Raw genomic sequence first — 13746 nt, 5'->3', positions numbered from 1 at the left:
AGACAGACAAGGGACACCTTTGTCTTTGCCACACTGCACGAGTGTTTGTCATCGTTTTTGGAAATGCGTTTGTTCGACTGCGTCCAGGCCATTTCTAAAAAACAATAGAACAAGTAAAGTCCTGCCAAGAATCTGTCCTTGGTAATGCACTTTAAACAGCAAAGAGGGCTGCAACATATCTCCCCTGCTAGAAGTGGGGAGGGCATGTTATCTTGATGTCTGTGTGGGCGTGTTTGTGTGTGTGTGTATTGATGCAGCACTGCAGAGCAATCTATACTAATGATTTCCCATAGACACCTCAAGTTGTTCTGAGAATCGGGGAGGATGGGAGGGAGAGAAGTCAAAAGAGACGAACGATAAGATAGATCTATAGGGAGACAGACTGAAGGAAGGTAGGGCCAGCACGGAGGAAGGGAGGGAAGTTGTAAAAGGATTATTACCAATATTATCACACTTAATGCACAAGCCACAGTTTAAACATGTGCTACCTTTTAAGCTGCAACATTGAGAGCCCTGCACAGGGTTTATAAGCCATAAATGATGACGTTACTAAAAGGTAATGAAATACTTAGAACTTTAGACTTACCTTTTGCTAGTAAAACCATTAACTGTCATTATTAGGATATTAGGGAGGCTTTTAGTAAAAATGTTATGTATAAATGTTGTATAAAGGTAAATGGTCACCTTTACTTATACAGTCATAGACTACAGAGTAGATACACCTGTTTAACTGTTTAACACAAATATCTAATCAGCAAATTGTAGTACAGTAACTCAATGCATTTAAGCATGTAAACATAGTCAAGAAGGCTTGCTGAAGTTCAAACTGAGTTCAAACAGAATTGGGAAGACAGGTAAAATCACTCAGGATGTGGCAGGTTTTTGGCTTATGACAAGCTGGTCTGATTATTTCAGTAATGGCTGATCTACTGGGATTTTCACATTTTCACAGCCATTTACAGAGAATGCTCTGAAAAACTTCCTTGTTGATGGCCAGGGGACAGAAAGACAGAGAGGCAACAGTAACTCAAAAAAGTAAAAAATAACTTGTAACAGTAACAACCAAAGTATGCAGAAGAGCATCTCTGAAGGCACCACCTTCAAGTAGATGGGCTACAGCAGCAGAAGACCATACGTGGTGCAACTGATGTAAGAATAGGACATAGGCTACAGTTCACACTGACTCATTAAAAATAGACAAAACAAATTTGGAAAAATATTGCAACAACATTGCAAAGCTCAAATGACCTCAAACTAGTTTCTTGAACAGTGACAGTGAGTTCACTGTACTCAAATGGACTTCAGAGTCACCAAACCTGAATCCAGAAGAGCGCCTTTGGGATGTGGTGGATTTTGTGGAATGGGAGATTCAGATGTGGTGTCGGTAAATCTACAGCAACCAGATCAACCATCATGTCAGTATGGACGTCTGAGATCTCTGGGGAATGTTTCCAGCACCTTGTTGAATCTATGACACAACGAAGGCAGTTGGGAAAAGGTTCAAACCCACTGGTAGTGATGTGTACCTAATGAAATGTTTGTTGAGTGTAAATGGCAATTCTCATTCTAGCAGCTGCTAATAAATTCTTAAATGCAGTTTGTAGTTTGTAGCCCAGATGCTGTACCAGTAAAAGCTGTACCGCTCATTCAGTAACAAAAATCTTGGTACTAAAAATCTTTTAGAAATACCTCACAACTGACCAATAACGCATCAATAAACAATGCATTAATCACCGTAATGATTATGTGTCTTTTTGTGAGCGTAAATGTCATGCTGCACTTTCATCATATAGTAAAAGTTGTCCGTGCCATTAAAGTACACTTAACCTGGTAAAAGGAAAAATATGAAAGGGACTGGTTTTACAGTACTGAAAGTCCCCAAATATGAGAAATCACTTTGCATGTGTCCACAAACTCTGCCTATATGGCAAAATATTAGAGGAGCATTTTAAGAAACTCTACTTTCTTCATATATATCATATTGGCCTTGTCGTTCTGTTTGTTTCCCTTGTCTATATCTACCTCTGTCTTTCTTTCCCTTCTCAGTTTTTATCTGTTTAGCATTTCTAATATATATGTTGTGGGTTTTTTCATTAATTACTAAAATGCATTTATTGTGTTTGCTTGCTTTGTCATTTCATTTGAACTTTTTTGAAATGTTTTTATTTATGGAAAACTGTTAAAATTGAATTGAAAGTGATATTTAGTCATTTCAGTACATTTTTACATCTGTAATTTGGTAAGAAATGTTTTTATGATAAATTATAAAATTGAACTAATACTTTTCTGCTAAGGTCTGCATTGGAGTTCCTGATATATGATACTGTGTTGTGTAAGAGCAAGCGTTCCTGCTAACTTGTATGTGGGCTCTGTATGTATGGTGTGACTGTGTGAATGCCTTGAACTTGCACAGTGGAATTTCCTCCAATCACTCCACATTGTTCACACGAACAACGAGTCAAAGCAACAGGGCAGGACAGAAACACTCCACACCCTCAGGGGTGTCTCTGAGGAACCATAAGCACTTCCAGGTCAAAAGTCCAACAGAAACACACACATGGTAGCACACTCTAATTCACCAGGTAATTGTCCAGAAAGTTCACATTTCATTAAAGAAGTGGGTCTTCATAGAGAGGGATGCTTTAAGTCTTTGTGTTTCTTATAACACTTTTGCTGAAGGCTCACAGCTGCTTGGTTGTCCACTCAAGGACATTCTGACCTCTCAATGACAATAAAATAAGTTGTCAGAGAGCATGAGAAGTCATTCATCTCTATTATCCTCTGTGGTTTCCTGCATCTGACAGTAACAGTGAAGCAGGACTGAGAAAACAGCAGAGCCGGAGAAACAGACACAGGGAAGGATGACACAAATGGAGAATTTACATTCTTTTTCCTTGTTTTATAATTAAATTTTTAATGATTCATTCAAATGACTGACACTGATGTATAATATTCAGTATAAAAACCTTTTCAGTATAACATCTGCCTTGTAGCTGCTTGGTGACCTTCTCAGTGGGCTATACAGGTGGGCAGAGGTCGAGCTGCAGTGGGCTGAGCTGTTTTATCTGTATATATAAAGCACATTTAAAGTAAACCTGAGCTAGATAGATTTATGTTTGCATGCCCTATTTATATATATATATATGTGCGTGTGTGTGTGTGTGTGTGTGTGTGTGTGTGTGTGTGTGTGTGTGTGTGTGTGTGTGTAAAAGAGAGGCAGTTGGTCTGGGAAAGACTCTTGAGGTGCTGCATTAGAGGAAACAACTGTGATGAGCATTGTGTTGTGCGTTTGATTGTAGGCGAGGAAGTAGAAAAAATTGGTGTGTTTATACAGCACAGTACAGCACATGAGTCTGAGCCCTTACAGTCGCATGACCCTCTGCGTGTGTGAGTGTTATCAAGAGGAAGTGATTACTGTATAACTTGGTCAGAGGGAAACCTCTGACTATTGTTCGGCCCTTCCTGGTCATTACAGAGGAAGACGAGACTCCATCACTGTCACTTTTTCTCTAGCTAGCTTTCTCTGTCAGTGACTTTCTTCTCTTTCACTACTTCGATCTATTTATTTTCTCATTTTCACTGTTTAGCTCCACCTTTTTTTTCTTTTTCTTTTATTCTTCATACTAAAATAAACAGCTGAATTAAAACCAACTGTTCGATAGGCACGAACTAATTAATTATACATTTAAAATCTTCTTTTTATTTAGCAGGGACTTTAACTTCGTCACAGTTCTTTTGATCAAATGCAAGCAGTTTGTCTGTTATGTTGTGCTGCCCTCTGCCGTCTAAGATTAATCCTACGCAAAAGCGTCTGCAGCCCCCAGAATTTCCAGTGCGAGGAATTTAGGCTGCTAGCGTTTAATTATTTCTCATAACTGTGTACATATATATATGTATTATTATGCATGTATCATGTGTATTCCAGAGTGCATTATAGGAAAAAAATATTTAAAAATGGAAATCCCCAGCCTTTAATTTGAGCTATGATCCGTATAAAATTAAAATCTAGTAAAAGGCAGTCTGTAGTAGAATTACATTTTTTGCTTTTATTTTATTTTATTGTTTTTGCGAATATTTTTAAAAGAAGCAGTTCGTTCTATTCTTGCTGTAGACTGAAAGTGACCTTGCGGGAGCCCTAAAGTTCGTTACTTAATTGAAACCTGCACAGCTGCGCTTGAATGAATCAGCACGACTCCTCCAATAATCACATCTAACTTGATTCACCTGAGGCGGCTTTGACAAATATAATCACCCGGCGGTTGGTTTCACTGAGTTTTTATTTCAGGAGCTTGGATTACTGTGCGCTCAAAGGCCAACATGCCCACCAAAAACGTTACCGACGAACGGCTCTCCAAATTTAAGAATAAGGGGAAAGATCCAGCAGTAAGTTGACTATGATTTTTTTTTTTTTTTAATTTATTTATTTTTTTAGGTTCTATGTAATGGGTTATTTTATCTGAGCTACACCATCTACTCCTGTAGAAACTTCGGGAGAAAAGGATCACGGAATGCGTGGAGTTGCGCAAAGCTCACAAGAATGAAAATTTCTTGAAAAGAAGAAATATAACGCTGTCGTCCCTCCCGGACGAGGAGGCCCTGTCTCCAGACTACATCCCCAACGAGCTGGTAAGTTTCCAGAAACCTTTAATAACTCTACTAAAACTAGCAGAGACTCTAACAACATACCTGTAATCCAGGTGACCCACTTATCCATTGAGGACATAATTAAAGACGTGAACAGCGACTGCAGGAAGTCCCAGACCCGAGGCTGTCAGGCAGCCCGGTGAGTGTTCAGGGATGATTATGATCTGTCTGATACTGTCTTCAAATATAACCCTTGCTTTTTGCCATCTCACAGATGATTACCAGCTCAGTCTGTCTGTAAAGAAAAACATCAATTTCAGGGATCACATGGGACCTGTGGGGAAACCGTAATGGGCGTTTATACAATGTTAATGACACCCAAGAATTTATTGGGTACAAGTGAACTGAGCAAAGTAAAGCCTGTACCTTAACTTTTATTTTTTTTAATCGTCTCCTCAGGAAGCTGCTTTCTCAAGAGCGTAACCCTCCTCTGAAGGAGATTATAGATGCTGGTTTGCTGTCTAACTTTGTGTCCTTCCTGTCTATGGACGATGAGCCAACTCTGCAGTTTGAAGCAGCTTGGGCTCTAACAAACATTGCCTCTGGGACCTCTTGGCATACACAGCAGGTATTAAAGCTGTCTGATATTAATGTTATGTTGGACAGATTTCACTATCAACATGTTGGATATTGTCAATATTCAACATATTATAGTCACATGTCTGCTTTGGGTTTACCTTGTAACCTCCTCAAGCCATTTTCAGAGCAGACTAAATGTGTGTGTCTACCCTCAGGTGGTGGAACATGGGGCTGTACCAGCTTTCATCTCTTTGCTGTCCTCGCCAATGCTGCACATTAGTGAACAGGCTGTCTGGGCTCTTGGGAACATTGCAGGTTAAATCTTAAATACAATGTATTGTCATGTCTGGCTTTGCTCTAACAAAGGGGGGTGTTGAAAATGGGAATCTGAGATGAGTTTCAAAAAGCGCCTCAGTTGCTGAGTAACTCTGTGGTCTTCCCACTAAACAAAGGAATATGGAAAATAAAATCCAGTCCTCTACTTCAGTTTCATTGTTATGCTTACAATGTAACTACTCCTCAGGTGATGGTGCAACTTATCGCGATGTCTTGATTGAGTGCAATGTCATCCCAGCCTTGTTGTCTCGAATCTCTCCAGACACACCGGTCAGTTTTATGCAAGCTTTGTTTGTGTTTGTCCTCTTTTTCTGATAACTTCTAAATATTCTGGATTTGAGATTGTCCTGCACTTGGTAGAGTCTAGGTTTAGCTTTGCACTTAAACCAGTCATGATTTGGCAGTGTGGTTAAAATGCATTATGCTGAAAAATCTATGGTTTTAATTTGTCAAACTGAAGTTCCCACAAAGGAACTTGACTGCCTTTAACTGGTTCTAGTGTATAGTAATTCATGTTGATGGCTTTCAATGCCAATGAGTGCATCAAATTGGTCAAATGTGATCAAATAAGTTCTAATGAGGAAGATTATTATTAATAATACTTCAACTGCATGATTCTTCAACTAAAAGCTACTAAAATAGTATTATCAGATAACTAGTAAAATGGTGAAAGAAACTTCAAGTCTAAACTGTAATTGACTCTAACTCTAGGTTGGCTATTTGCGTAACCTGACATGGACTCTGTCCAACCTGTGTCGAAACAAGAATCCATTTCCACCCTTGTCTGCAGTCCAGCAGGTAAGATCAGGAACTGTTGTATTGACACGTGATCAGATTGCACATCTTAATTCCAAATCCACCAGTTGATAAGCTACATCTTCTGCTTCTGTAGATGCTTCCTTCACTGGTCCAGCTGCTTCATCTAAGTGACAAGGACATCTTATCTGATGCATGCTGGGCAATCTCCTACCTTTCTGATGGTGACAATGACCGCATTGAAATTGTAGTGAAAACCGGTATTGTTCCTCGACTGGTGGAGCTCATGAGTCACCAGGAGCTTGGTGTCATGGTAGTGTATATACACACACCCCTACTCTGAACTTAAGGGTCTGTCACTTGAGCATAAGTTAAAAATCTGACATGAGATACGAAGATTTAATACTTTCCCCTCTGTCATTACTCAGTGTTGCATTTGAATATGAATGATCACTTCATATACTTTTTTTTTTTTTTTTTTTTTCATAAATCTTTGACAACCAGACCCCAGCTCTCCGCTCCATTGGGAACATAGTGAGTGGCTCTGACCTACAGACTGAGACTGCAATTGATGCTGGAGTTCTAAATGTCTTACCCAAGTTAATGAGGCATCCAAAGGCCAGTATTCAGAAGGAGGCAGCATGGGCCTTGTCCAACATTGCTGCAGGTCCATGCAAGCAAATCCAACAGCTGATCACCTGTGGTCTGCTTCCTCCTCTAGTACACTTACTGAGAAATGTGAGTAGCCTTCAATCTGTAGTCTGAATTCAAAGTGTAAAACTGTGTACACCACCTTTGTGTTTACTGGGTTACTTGATCCAACGTAGTTTTAATGAGCCATCACTCTGTGGATAAAGGCCACAATGAAGTGTAGGAGTTTAGTTCTTTTCCAAGTGAAGTTGTGATAAATGGGCTGAAATCAACACCGAAAGTTGGCACTTAAACACTAGTGCCGTTCAGATTCTGAGTAAGCTAGCCATTAGTATGTTAGGTTTTTTTTTTTTTTTTTTTTTTCTTTAATACAGAAAATTGTCCAATTTCACAAGTAACAATGGGCTTATCTGTTCAGCTGCCAAATATTTTATTTTTGTAAATATTCTTCCTCGTCTCAGGGTGACTTCAAAACTCAGAGGGAAGCTGTTTGGGCTGTGACAAACTTGACTAGTGGGGCTACTGTGGAGCAGGTAGTCCAGTTGGTGCAGAGTGGTGCTCTGGAAGCAATCATCAACCTACTTCAGGTCAAAGATGCTAAAGTCATTCTGGTCATATTGGATGCCATAAACAACATCTTCATGGTGAGGGCAGAAGATGTCGCAGATTATAAAATGCATTAATCTGGCTAAATTAAAATGCAGTGAGATTTAAGTCTAAATGATACTATGTTTGGTGGGGTTGGCTGTGACTTTTTCAGGCTGCAGAAAAGCTTGGTGAGATGGAGAAGCTTAGCCTGTTGATTGAAGAGCTGGGAGGACTGGACCGCATTGAGATGCTGCAGAACCATGACAATGAAATGGTGTATCAGGCTGCACATAACATAATTGAGAAGTACTTTAGTGATGTAAGTCTTAGCTGTGTGGATGAACAGTTATAATGTAAGCCTTAAACTTTGTAATCTGAAGTTGGGAACTTGTACTAATATTTGTATTTTATTTTTGCATTTTGATTTGAAAGCTGACTAAAAAAAATTTTTTCTCTCTCTTCCCCTCTCTATCTAGAGTGACACTCATGGTGAGAAGGTTGATGCAACAGAGGATGAATTTGCTTTTCAAAGCCCTGATGTCCAGAAAGCCTTTGAGTTTTAAAACTGACTCTGTATGTTTTGAATTCATGTTGAAAATTTGAATAAAGGAATGATCTCAATGGTACTAAACAGTCATGGGTAACTTGGGCAAATCTCATTGCACCTGTGAACCACAGCAAACTAAAATGTCACAAGTTTTCCAACATTTAAAACGGTTAAATCTGCAACTTCTCAAGTGTAAACTTGAGTAAGGGCTAGACGTCAACTGCATTGCTGGAATTCGGGTTGCTAGTTTCACTTTACTACTTTCCTGCGCTGTAACTTATTCTGTATCACTCTGGGCAAATCATTAGCTTGCAGAAGACTGACAAGAAAATTGGCCTCAGTTAAAGGTGCTTTATTTCTGCCTCTCGAACATTTGTGGCACTCTCCTTTATCCCGTCCCCACCTGCTTCATCTTTACCACCACCAGTGTCTAAACTGTCAGGATCATGTCCTGCTTCCTACAGTTGGTAGTGACTCTGAAGTTTATTAAAACTGAACATGAGTTGGCAATCCCTCCTTTACTGAAATTTAAGCATTCAAGTCTGGCTGACTACACTCTGAACTAGTAATTCAGACACTCTGACGTGCAAAAAGTATAATGAAGTACACTTTCCACCCCTCACATGCACTGTGAGGAAGTAGAAGACTAAGTCAAAAGCATGAATTGCCAAAGCCACCCATCCTCTTCACATACCACTGAAATGTAGTTGAGATGTGGCTGCACACTGATCACAAACTACAGCTTTGCTCTGTAGAATAGCATTACAGACGACCTAGCTAACAGAAGGGACCTATAAATAAAGCATTTTCAGAACTTTACAACTAGAGAATTTTTAATTACATCGTTACAAATAAAGAAATTTACACATTTCCTTAAAGCTAATACAAAATAACATTTATAAAAACCAAGATGTGAAAATTCACAATGGTCAGACCAGGTTGAAGTGTGTGCACGACATTATCAAACAATGTGCAAGACATTATCAAAGAGCATTGGCCAGATGCACCATCTGGCCAATGCTCTTTGATAATGTCTTTATCAATTGAAAATTGATACTCTTGGCAGACTGGCACTGGACTGACTCCCAGAATGCCTTGAGCATAAAGCCATGATGAAAACAAAACTACAGCAGGTGATGTGAACTTCTAGTCTTAGACATCTGGCAACAGCTGCAGACTTCTTTCATAACTGCCCTCCTAAGATATGACTTTTTCTAAGAAAGCAGCAGCTTTGGAAAATGTCCTATTTGTCACAAGGAAGACCTACAATTTTTTACACAACATTTTACACAAAAAGTTTCAGTATCATGCTTTCCTTGACTTGCCAAATTTCAAATGATGCAGAACAATGAAAAGCAATGTGCATAGGTATGGCTAAAAATACAACTGAGTCAGCAATCAAGCTAAGATGTGCAACAGCCATTAAAAAAAAGAACTTACTGCTAATGTGTTGAATACAATGGTGATTTTGGCCCCTATTATGTGATCTAGGTGGAGCATTTTATTGCTATTTATTATAAATGGAAAAAATACAAATAGGAATTTGGAAACTTGCGTTCCTGTCGAAGCACCAGACATCAGTCTTTAACAGTGTTTGTGGACGTGTGTCTCTACATTTTCTCATAGCTAAGCTCATGTCCACAAGTGAGGCACGTTTTCTTGTAGAGGTCTTCCTCTTCATCTACAACCTCTTCTGGTCCGTACTCATGCTGGTGAGCGGTGGTGTTTTTGGTCCACATACTGCTCCTTACTGCTCTGCGTAGCTCTGATACACGCACAGAGACACACAGCTGATGTTTAACAATGCTCAGTGTAACCCATTTGGGAGGGGAGAATTTTGGCTCAAAGCAAACACCAACCTTTGACCTTCTTGTTGAAGCGTTTTTGCTTCTGCACCTCTCTGTTCTCTTCTCTTGTTTCTCTGGCTTCTTCTAGAGCTTCCTCTGAACCCCACACCTCCATACATCTTTTCTCCACCTGTAATATACAAAAACCTTTTAGCAGGTCCATAGACTGTACAGGTAAGATGGACACTGGCACCATGATGCCCCCCTTGGAATTGTAAAATTCTGCTTTAAAGTTGAAATTTAAGCATTTCGCTGCAGCCATCTTTGGTTTTGGGTTGAAGCTAATATCTGGAAAACCGAGGACTAGTCAGCCACACTGTAGCTAGTAAATTCTAAATGTTTAAAAGTGATTAATAAGTTACTAAACCAAGTGGGAACTAAGTTTTTTTTCATAGATCTTTTTGTAACCAAAGGAATCGCCCCCTGCTGTCCATTAGAAAGACTGCAAGTTTAAATCACTTTTACCATCTTCTTCACTTTAAGATTATGTAAAAGAGACTTTTACATAATCTACAAAACATACACCCTAATACATTTCCTGAACATTTAGCGGTACTTTGGTTTACTCACACCTCAGCCTCTCATTTCTTGGGTAATAGTATTTTCACATTATTTATGTTATCACAAATCTAATGACTAACGATTTTTAACACACAGTGTGTTAAAATTACAGTTAATTGGTAAGCTTGTGTCATAAAACGTGTGCATTGTAAACTTAAAACAAAACAAAACAATTATCTGCTTGTTTTTAGTGAAGATTTACAAACCAATCACTTCACTTTTTTTATATGAATAAAGTTTCACATACATTAAGCTTTTTAAGACAGAAATACTATATTTAAGTTCACAGTGAGCAGTCTAGCCACACAACACTGAATGCTAAAGAATATTAGCATAACGTGAATATAGGTTAAAAAAGTTGTATGAACTGCCCTTCGCATATTTTCATACCTGCAGCTGGAGGTAGAGCTTCATATCTCCCCAACGTGGGTTATGGGGGTTTTTCTTCAGTATAAACCTGAGAGGAGGCTCCCTCTTGTCCAGGTCACAGTCCTTCAGCAGGTAGCGCTGCTTAGCCTCAGTCCTGGAGATCAGCTTGTGCTTTTCCTCATTGTCCCTGAAAAGGAAATAGGTTTAAAATAGATCTTTAGTTGTACGACTATATAAAACAAAGTTGACAGTTATACACAAAAAAAGTTTGAGGCAACTAAATGACCAAAACATTGCACTTTAAAGCCCCTAAATACATAGACTGTGATGGACACCAACACAAAATGTTTAGGTATCTTAATGCTTAATATAGAATGCACAAGCAAATACAGTAAATGACAGCAAATCATCCTTTTTTTTTAAATTTCGTCATGATGAAGCCTTAGTTTAGTTTTGTTTAAAAAAAAAAGGTTCAGTACATGTAACATGTAACATGAGGAGGTGTTAATTCATCCTCCAAATTCTTCCAGATCTCAGGGAGCATGACTGTAAACAGCTGTTAAACACTGGAAATCAGTGAGGCTTGCAGGTGTTTATGGTTCAAAGTTTTAAAATATAAGTCACCAAATAAATCTAATAAATATAAACGTATTAATTGTGCACACAGACTGCAGCAAACACATCAGGTGTGTGTGTAAGTGTATACCTGCAGTTGTCGCACACAGACAGGTCAAAGCTGTTGCTCAGGTACGAGTCCATAAAGGGTTTCTGACATTCATCACACATCAGGTACTCTGGTTCAATCACCGGAGCTGAAAACAACGCAGACCCACAGTGATCAAGAACAAAGGTAAATACAGTTTTTCTCAAATGTTAAAACACAAAAGCCAATCCTGCAACCCAAATGACCAGTAGTCTAAACACATTTACTAAATGTAGCCACCATATTCCAGTACCATAAACGCATGTCACATGAAGACACAATTCACAAAACACAACCCTCTGTACTCATAAATCTAAACACATTTTTCCTTGCTAAAACACATGTTGCAAAACAACTCTGCTCATATTCTCAAATGAAAGCCCATGTGATGCAAAATGCTTGCCACAGTCACCAATCTTTGAACACAGGGAACACACCTGGCGTCATTCACTACACACAATGACTCAAAATTGAAGACACTTGTTGCTAATGCTGTACCCACATGTAAAAGCAAGTTCAGAGTGCACAGTATGCTGAAGATTCCAAACAAACACAATGGATGAAGGCAGAGTCAGGGGAAGAGGAATTTGATGCAGAGGAGGGAGAAGAGCTGGCCCTGGAAGAAGAGGAGCAGGCCAATGAGGAAGAGGAGTTCAAATGAGAGGAGGAAGAGGAGCGACCAACGAGGAAGAGGAGAAGGCCAACATGGGAGAGGAGAAGGTCCAGGAGGGAGAGCAAGACAACCTCGCACCATCATTACGGACGAGATGCGAGCAACAGCTCAGCGACATGATGCCGCACAGTGATTGTGGTGTGTGTGTGGTGTGAATAACGTAAATAAAAAAACTTCACACGCTGTTCATGTTTTCAAGATTACTGTTGTGTGCAATAGATTCTGTTTTTGCATTGAGTTGTGTTACAGTAGTGTACGTACATGCAGGATTTTCTATAGATTTATACTACTCATATGAAACTCACAAATCTAAATGCCTAATCCTCTGCAGAGATCTACGACGATCCGTTACTGTATAGTTTCTAAAATATGCATTGGCAGTTATGAAACAAAGAACCTTCTCACAAATTGAGCATTGTGTTTTCAATTGTTTTGCTGTAGTGTGTAATGCTGTGTATAGTGTTTACAGTTTTGACAGCTTCGAGCTGCTCTCTTGGTGTGGGAGTTTGAGTTTTGCAGTGGGAAGGTGTGGTTGTGTTTATGTAGCTTTAGAGAAGGGTGTTGTGTTTGGACATTGGGGGACCTGGTGGTAACGTTTGTGACATGTGTTTTAGCATTTGAGAAAAACTGTAATGTAAGTACGAGACGAGCACGTATTTGTCTAACTAAACACACACCTGGCTGATGCACCACTACCTTGATCGTCTGCTCTCCCTCTATATTTCCCTCCTCGTCGATAAAGAACCCAGCTCCCGAGTCGATGGTCTTGGAAACTTTGGCCGCTGTTGCGCCCTCCACAGCGGACAAAGGACGACTCGCAAGACGGGCTTGTCGGAGCATCAACGCCCGCTGCCGGTTCCTCTCGATTTTAGCCCGCATCGCCGGGGAAAGCTCGAGTTTGGGACTCGAAGCACCACCATCCACTGTCTCGGCCTGTGACGGATCCATGGTGCTCTCTAAACACAGCGATCACGGCAGAGCAATGAATTAAATTACTCTGCAGAACTTGCCCCGGTCCCTCTCGCTCCATGCAAAGTCCAGCACTAGATTGGTTACAAAACTGACAGCTGAATGCTTCCGGCTTCTTTTTCGTTTGGGTCTTTTGGTGATTTTCAAACAGCTTTCGGGGGCAATACCGCCACCTTCTGTCTGACCCCGTGTGGAGTAAAGCACACCGCTATCGGACTAATAGTAACTGAATTCAAAAACGTCCACATATCTATTTATTACACTTTATATAATAAAATATTGCATATTCATTTTGATTCTTATGGCTTAGTGATTGTAAAACCAGAAATTCAATATTTCCAATTATTATTATTATTATTATTATTATTATTATTATTATTATTATTATTATTATTATTTTCTAAACTTAGTCAAAAAGAAAGGATACAATGTATCCTTAAATAAAGCTCCCAATGAGCCAGAGTTTCTTAAAATGTTTCAGTTACTCTTTAGTAACAGCTATCCAGACTTTTTCTTCATTCAAAAGAATTGTCAGGCCTGAAACACATACAGTATCTGAAAGTCATGTCTTGAAGAAACAACA

At 39.4% G+C, this 13746-nt stretch overlaps 2 protein-coding genes across 2 annotated transcripts; one reads left to right on the top strand and one right to left on the bottom strand.

Annotated features, from left to right (window-relative positions):
* Nucleotides 1-4229: 4229 nt before the first annotated feature.
* On the top strand, nucleotides 4230-8127 carry kpna7 (karyopherin alpha 7 (importin alpha 8)). Its single transcript, XM_085277398.1, has 12 exons — nucleotides 4230-4383; nucleotides 4483-4626; nucleotides 4698-4783; nucleotides 5044-5212; nucleotides 5379-5478; nucleotides 5687-5769; nucleotides 6211-6297; nucleotides 6392-6568; nucleotides 6760-6993; nucleotides 7368-7550; nucleotides 7667-7813; nucleotides 7971-8127. Exons 1-12 carry the CDS (start codon nucleotides 4318-4320, stop codon nucleotides 8055-8057), a joined length of 1563 nt encoding a protein of 520 aa, XP_085133524.1. The 5' UTR covers nucleotides 4230-4317; the 3' UTR covers nucleotides 8058-8127.
* A 736-nt stretch (nucleotides 8128-8863) lies between these two features.
* On the bottom strand, nucleotides 8864-13268 carry xpa (xeroderma pigmentosum, complementation group A). Its single transcript, XM_085277397.1, has 5 exons — nucleotides 12872-13268; nucleotides 11525-11630; nucleotides 10840-11005; nucleotides 9901-10018; nucleotides 8864-9806 (listed from the first exon to the last, which is right to left on the bottom strand). Exons 1-5 carry the CDS (start codon nucleotides 13140-13142, stop codon nucleotides 9652-9654), a joined length of 816 nt encoding a protein of 271 aa, XP_085133523.1. The 5' UTR covers nucleotides 13143-13268; the 3' UTR covers nucleotides 8864-9651.
* Between the last annotated feature and the right edge of the window lie 478 nt (nucleotides 13269-13746).

Source organism: Mchenga conophoros, linkage group LG6 (assembly GCF_057382185.1).
Source record: "Mchenga conophoros isolate Kocher_MC1m ecotype Shallow Benthic linkage group LG6, M_conophoros_male_GT1.1, whole genome shotgun sequence".
Classification (NCBI taxonomy): Eukaryota; Metazoa; Chordata; class Actinopteri; order Cichliformes; family Cichlidae; genus Mchenga; species Mchenga conophoros.
This window is presented reverse-complemented; position numbering and strand designations above follow the sequence as displayed.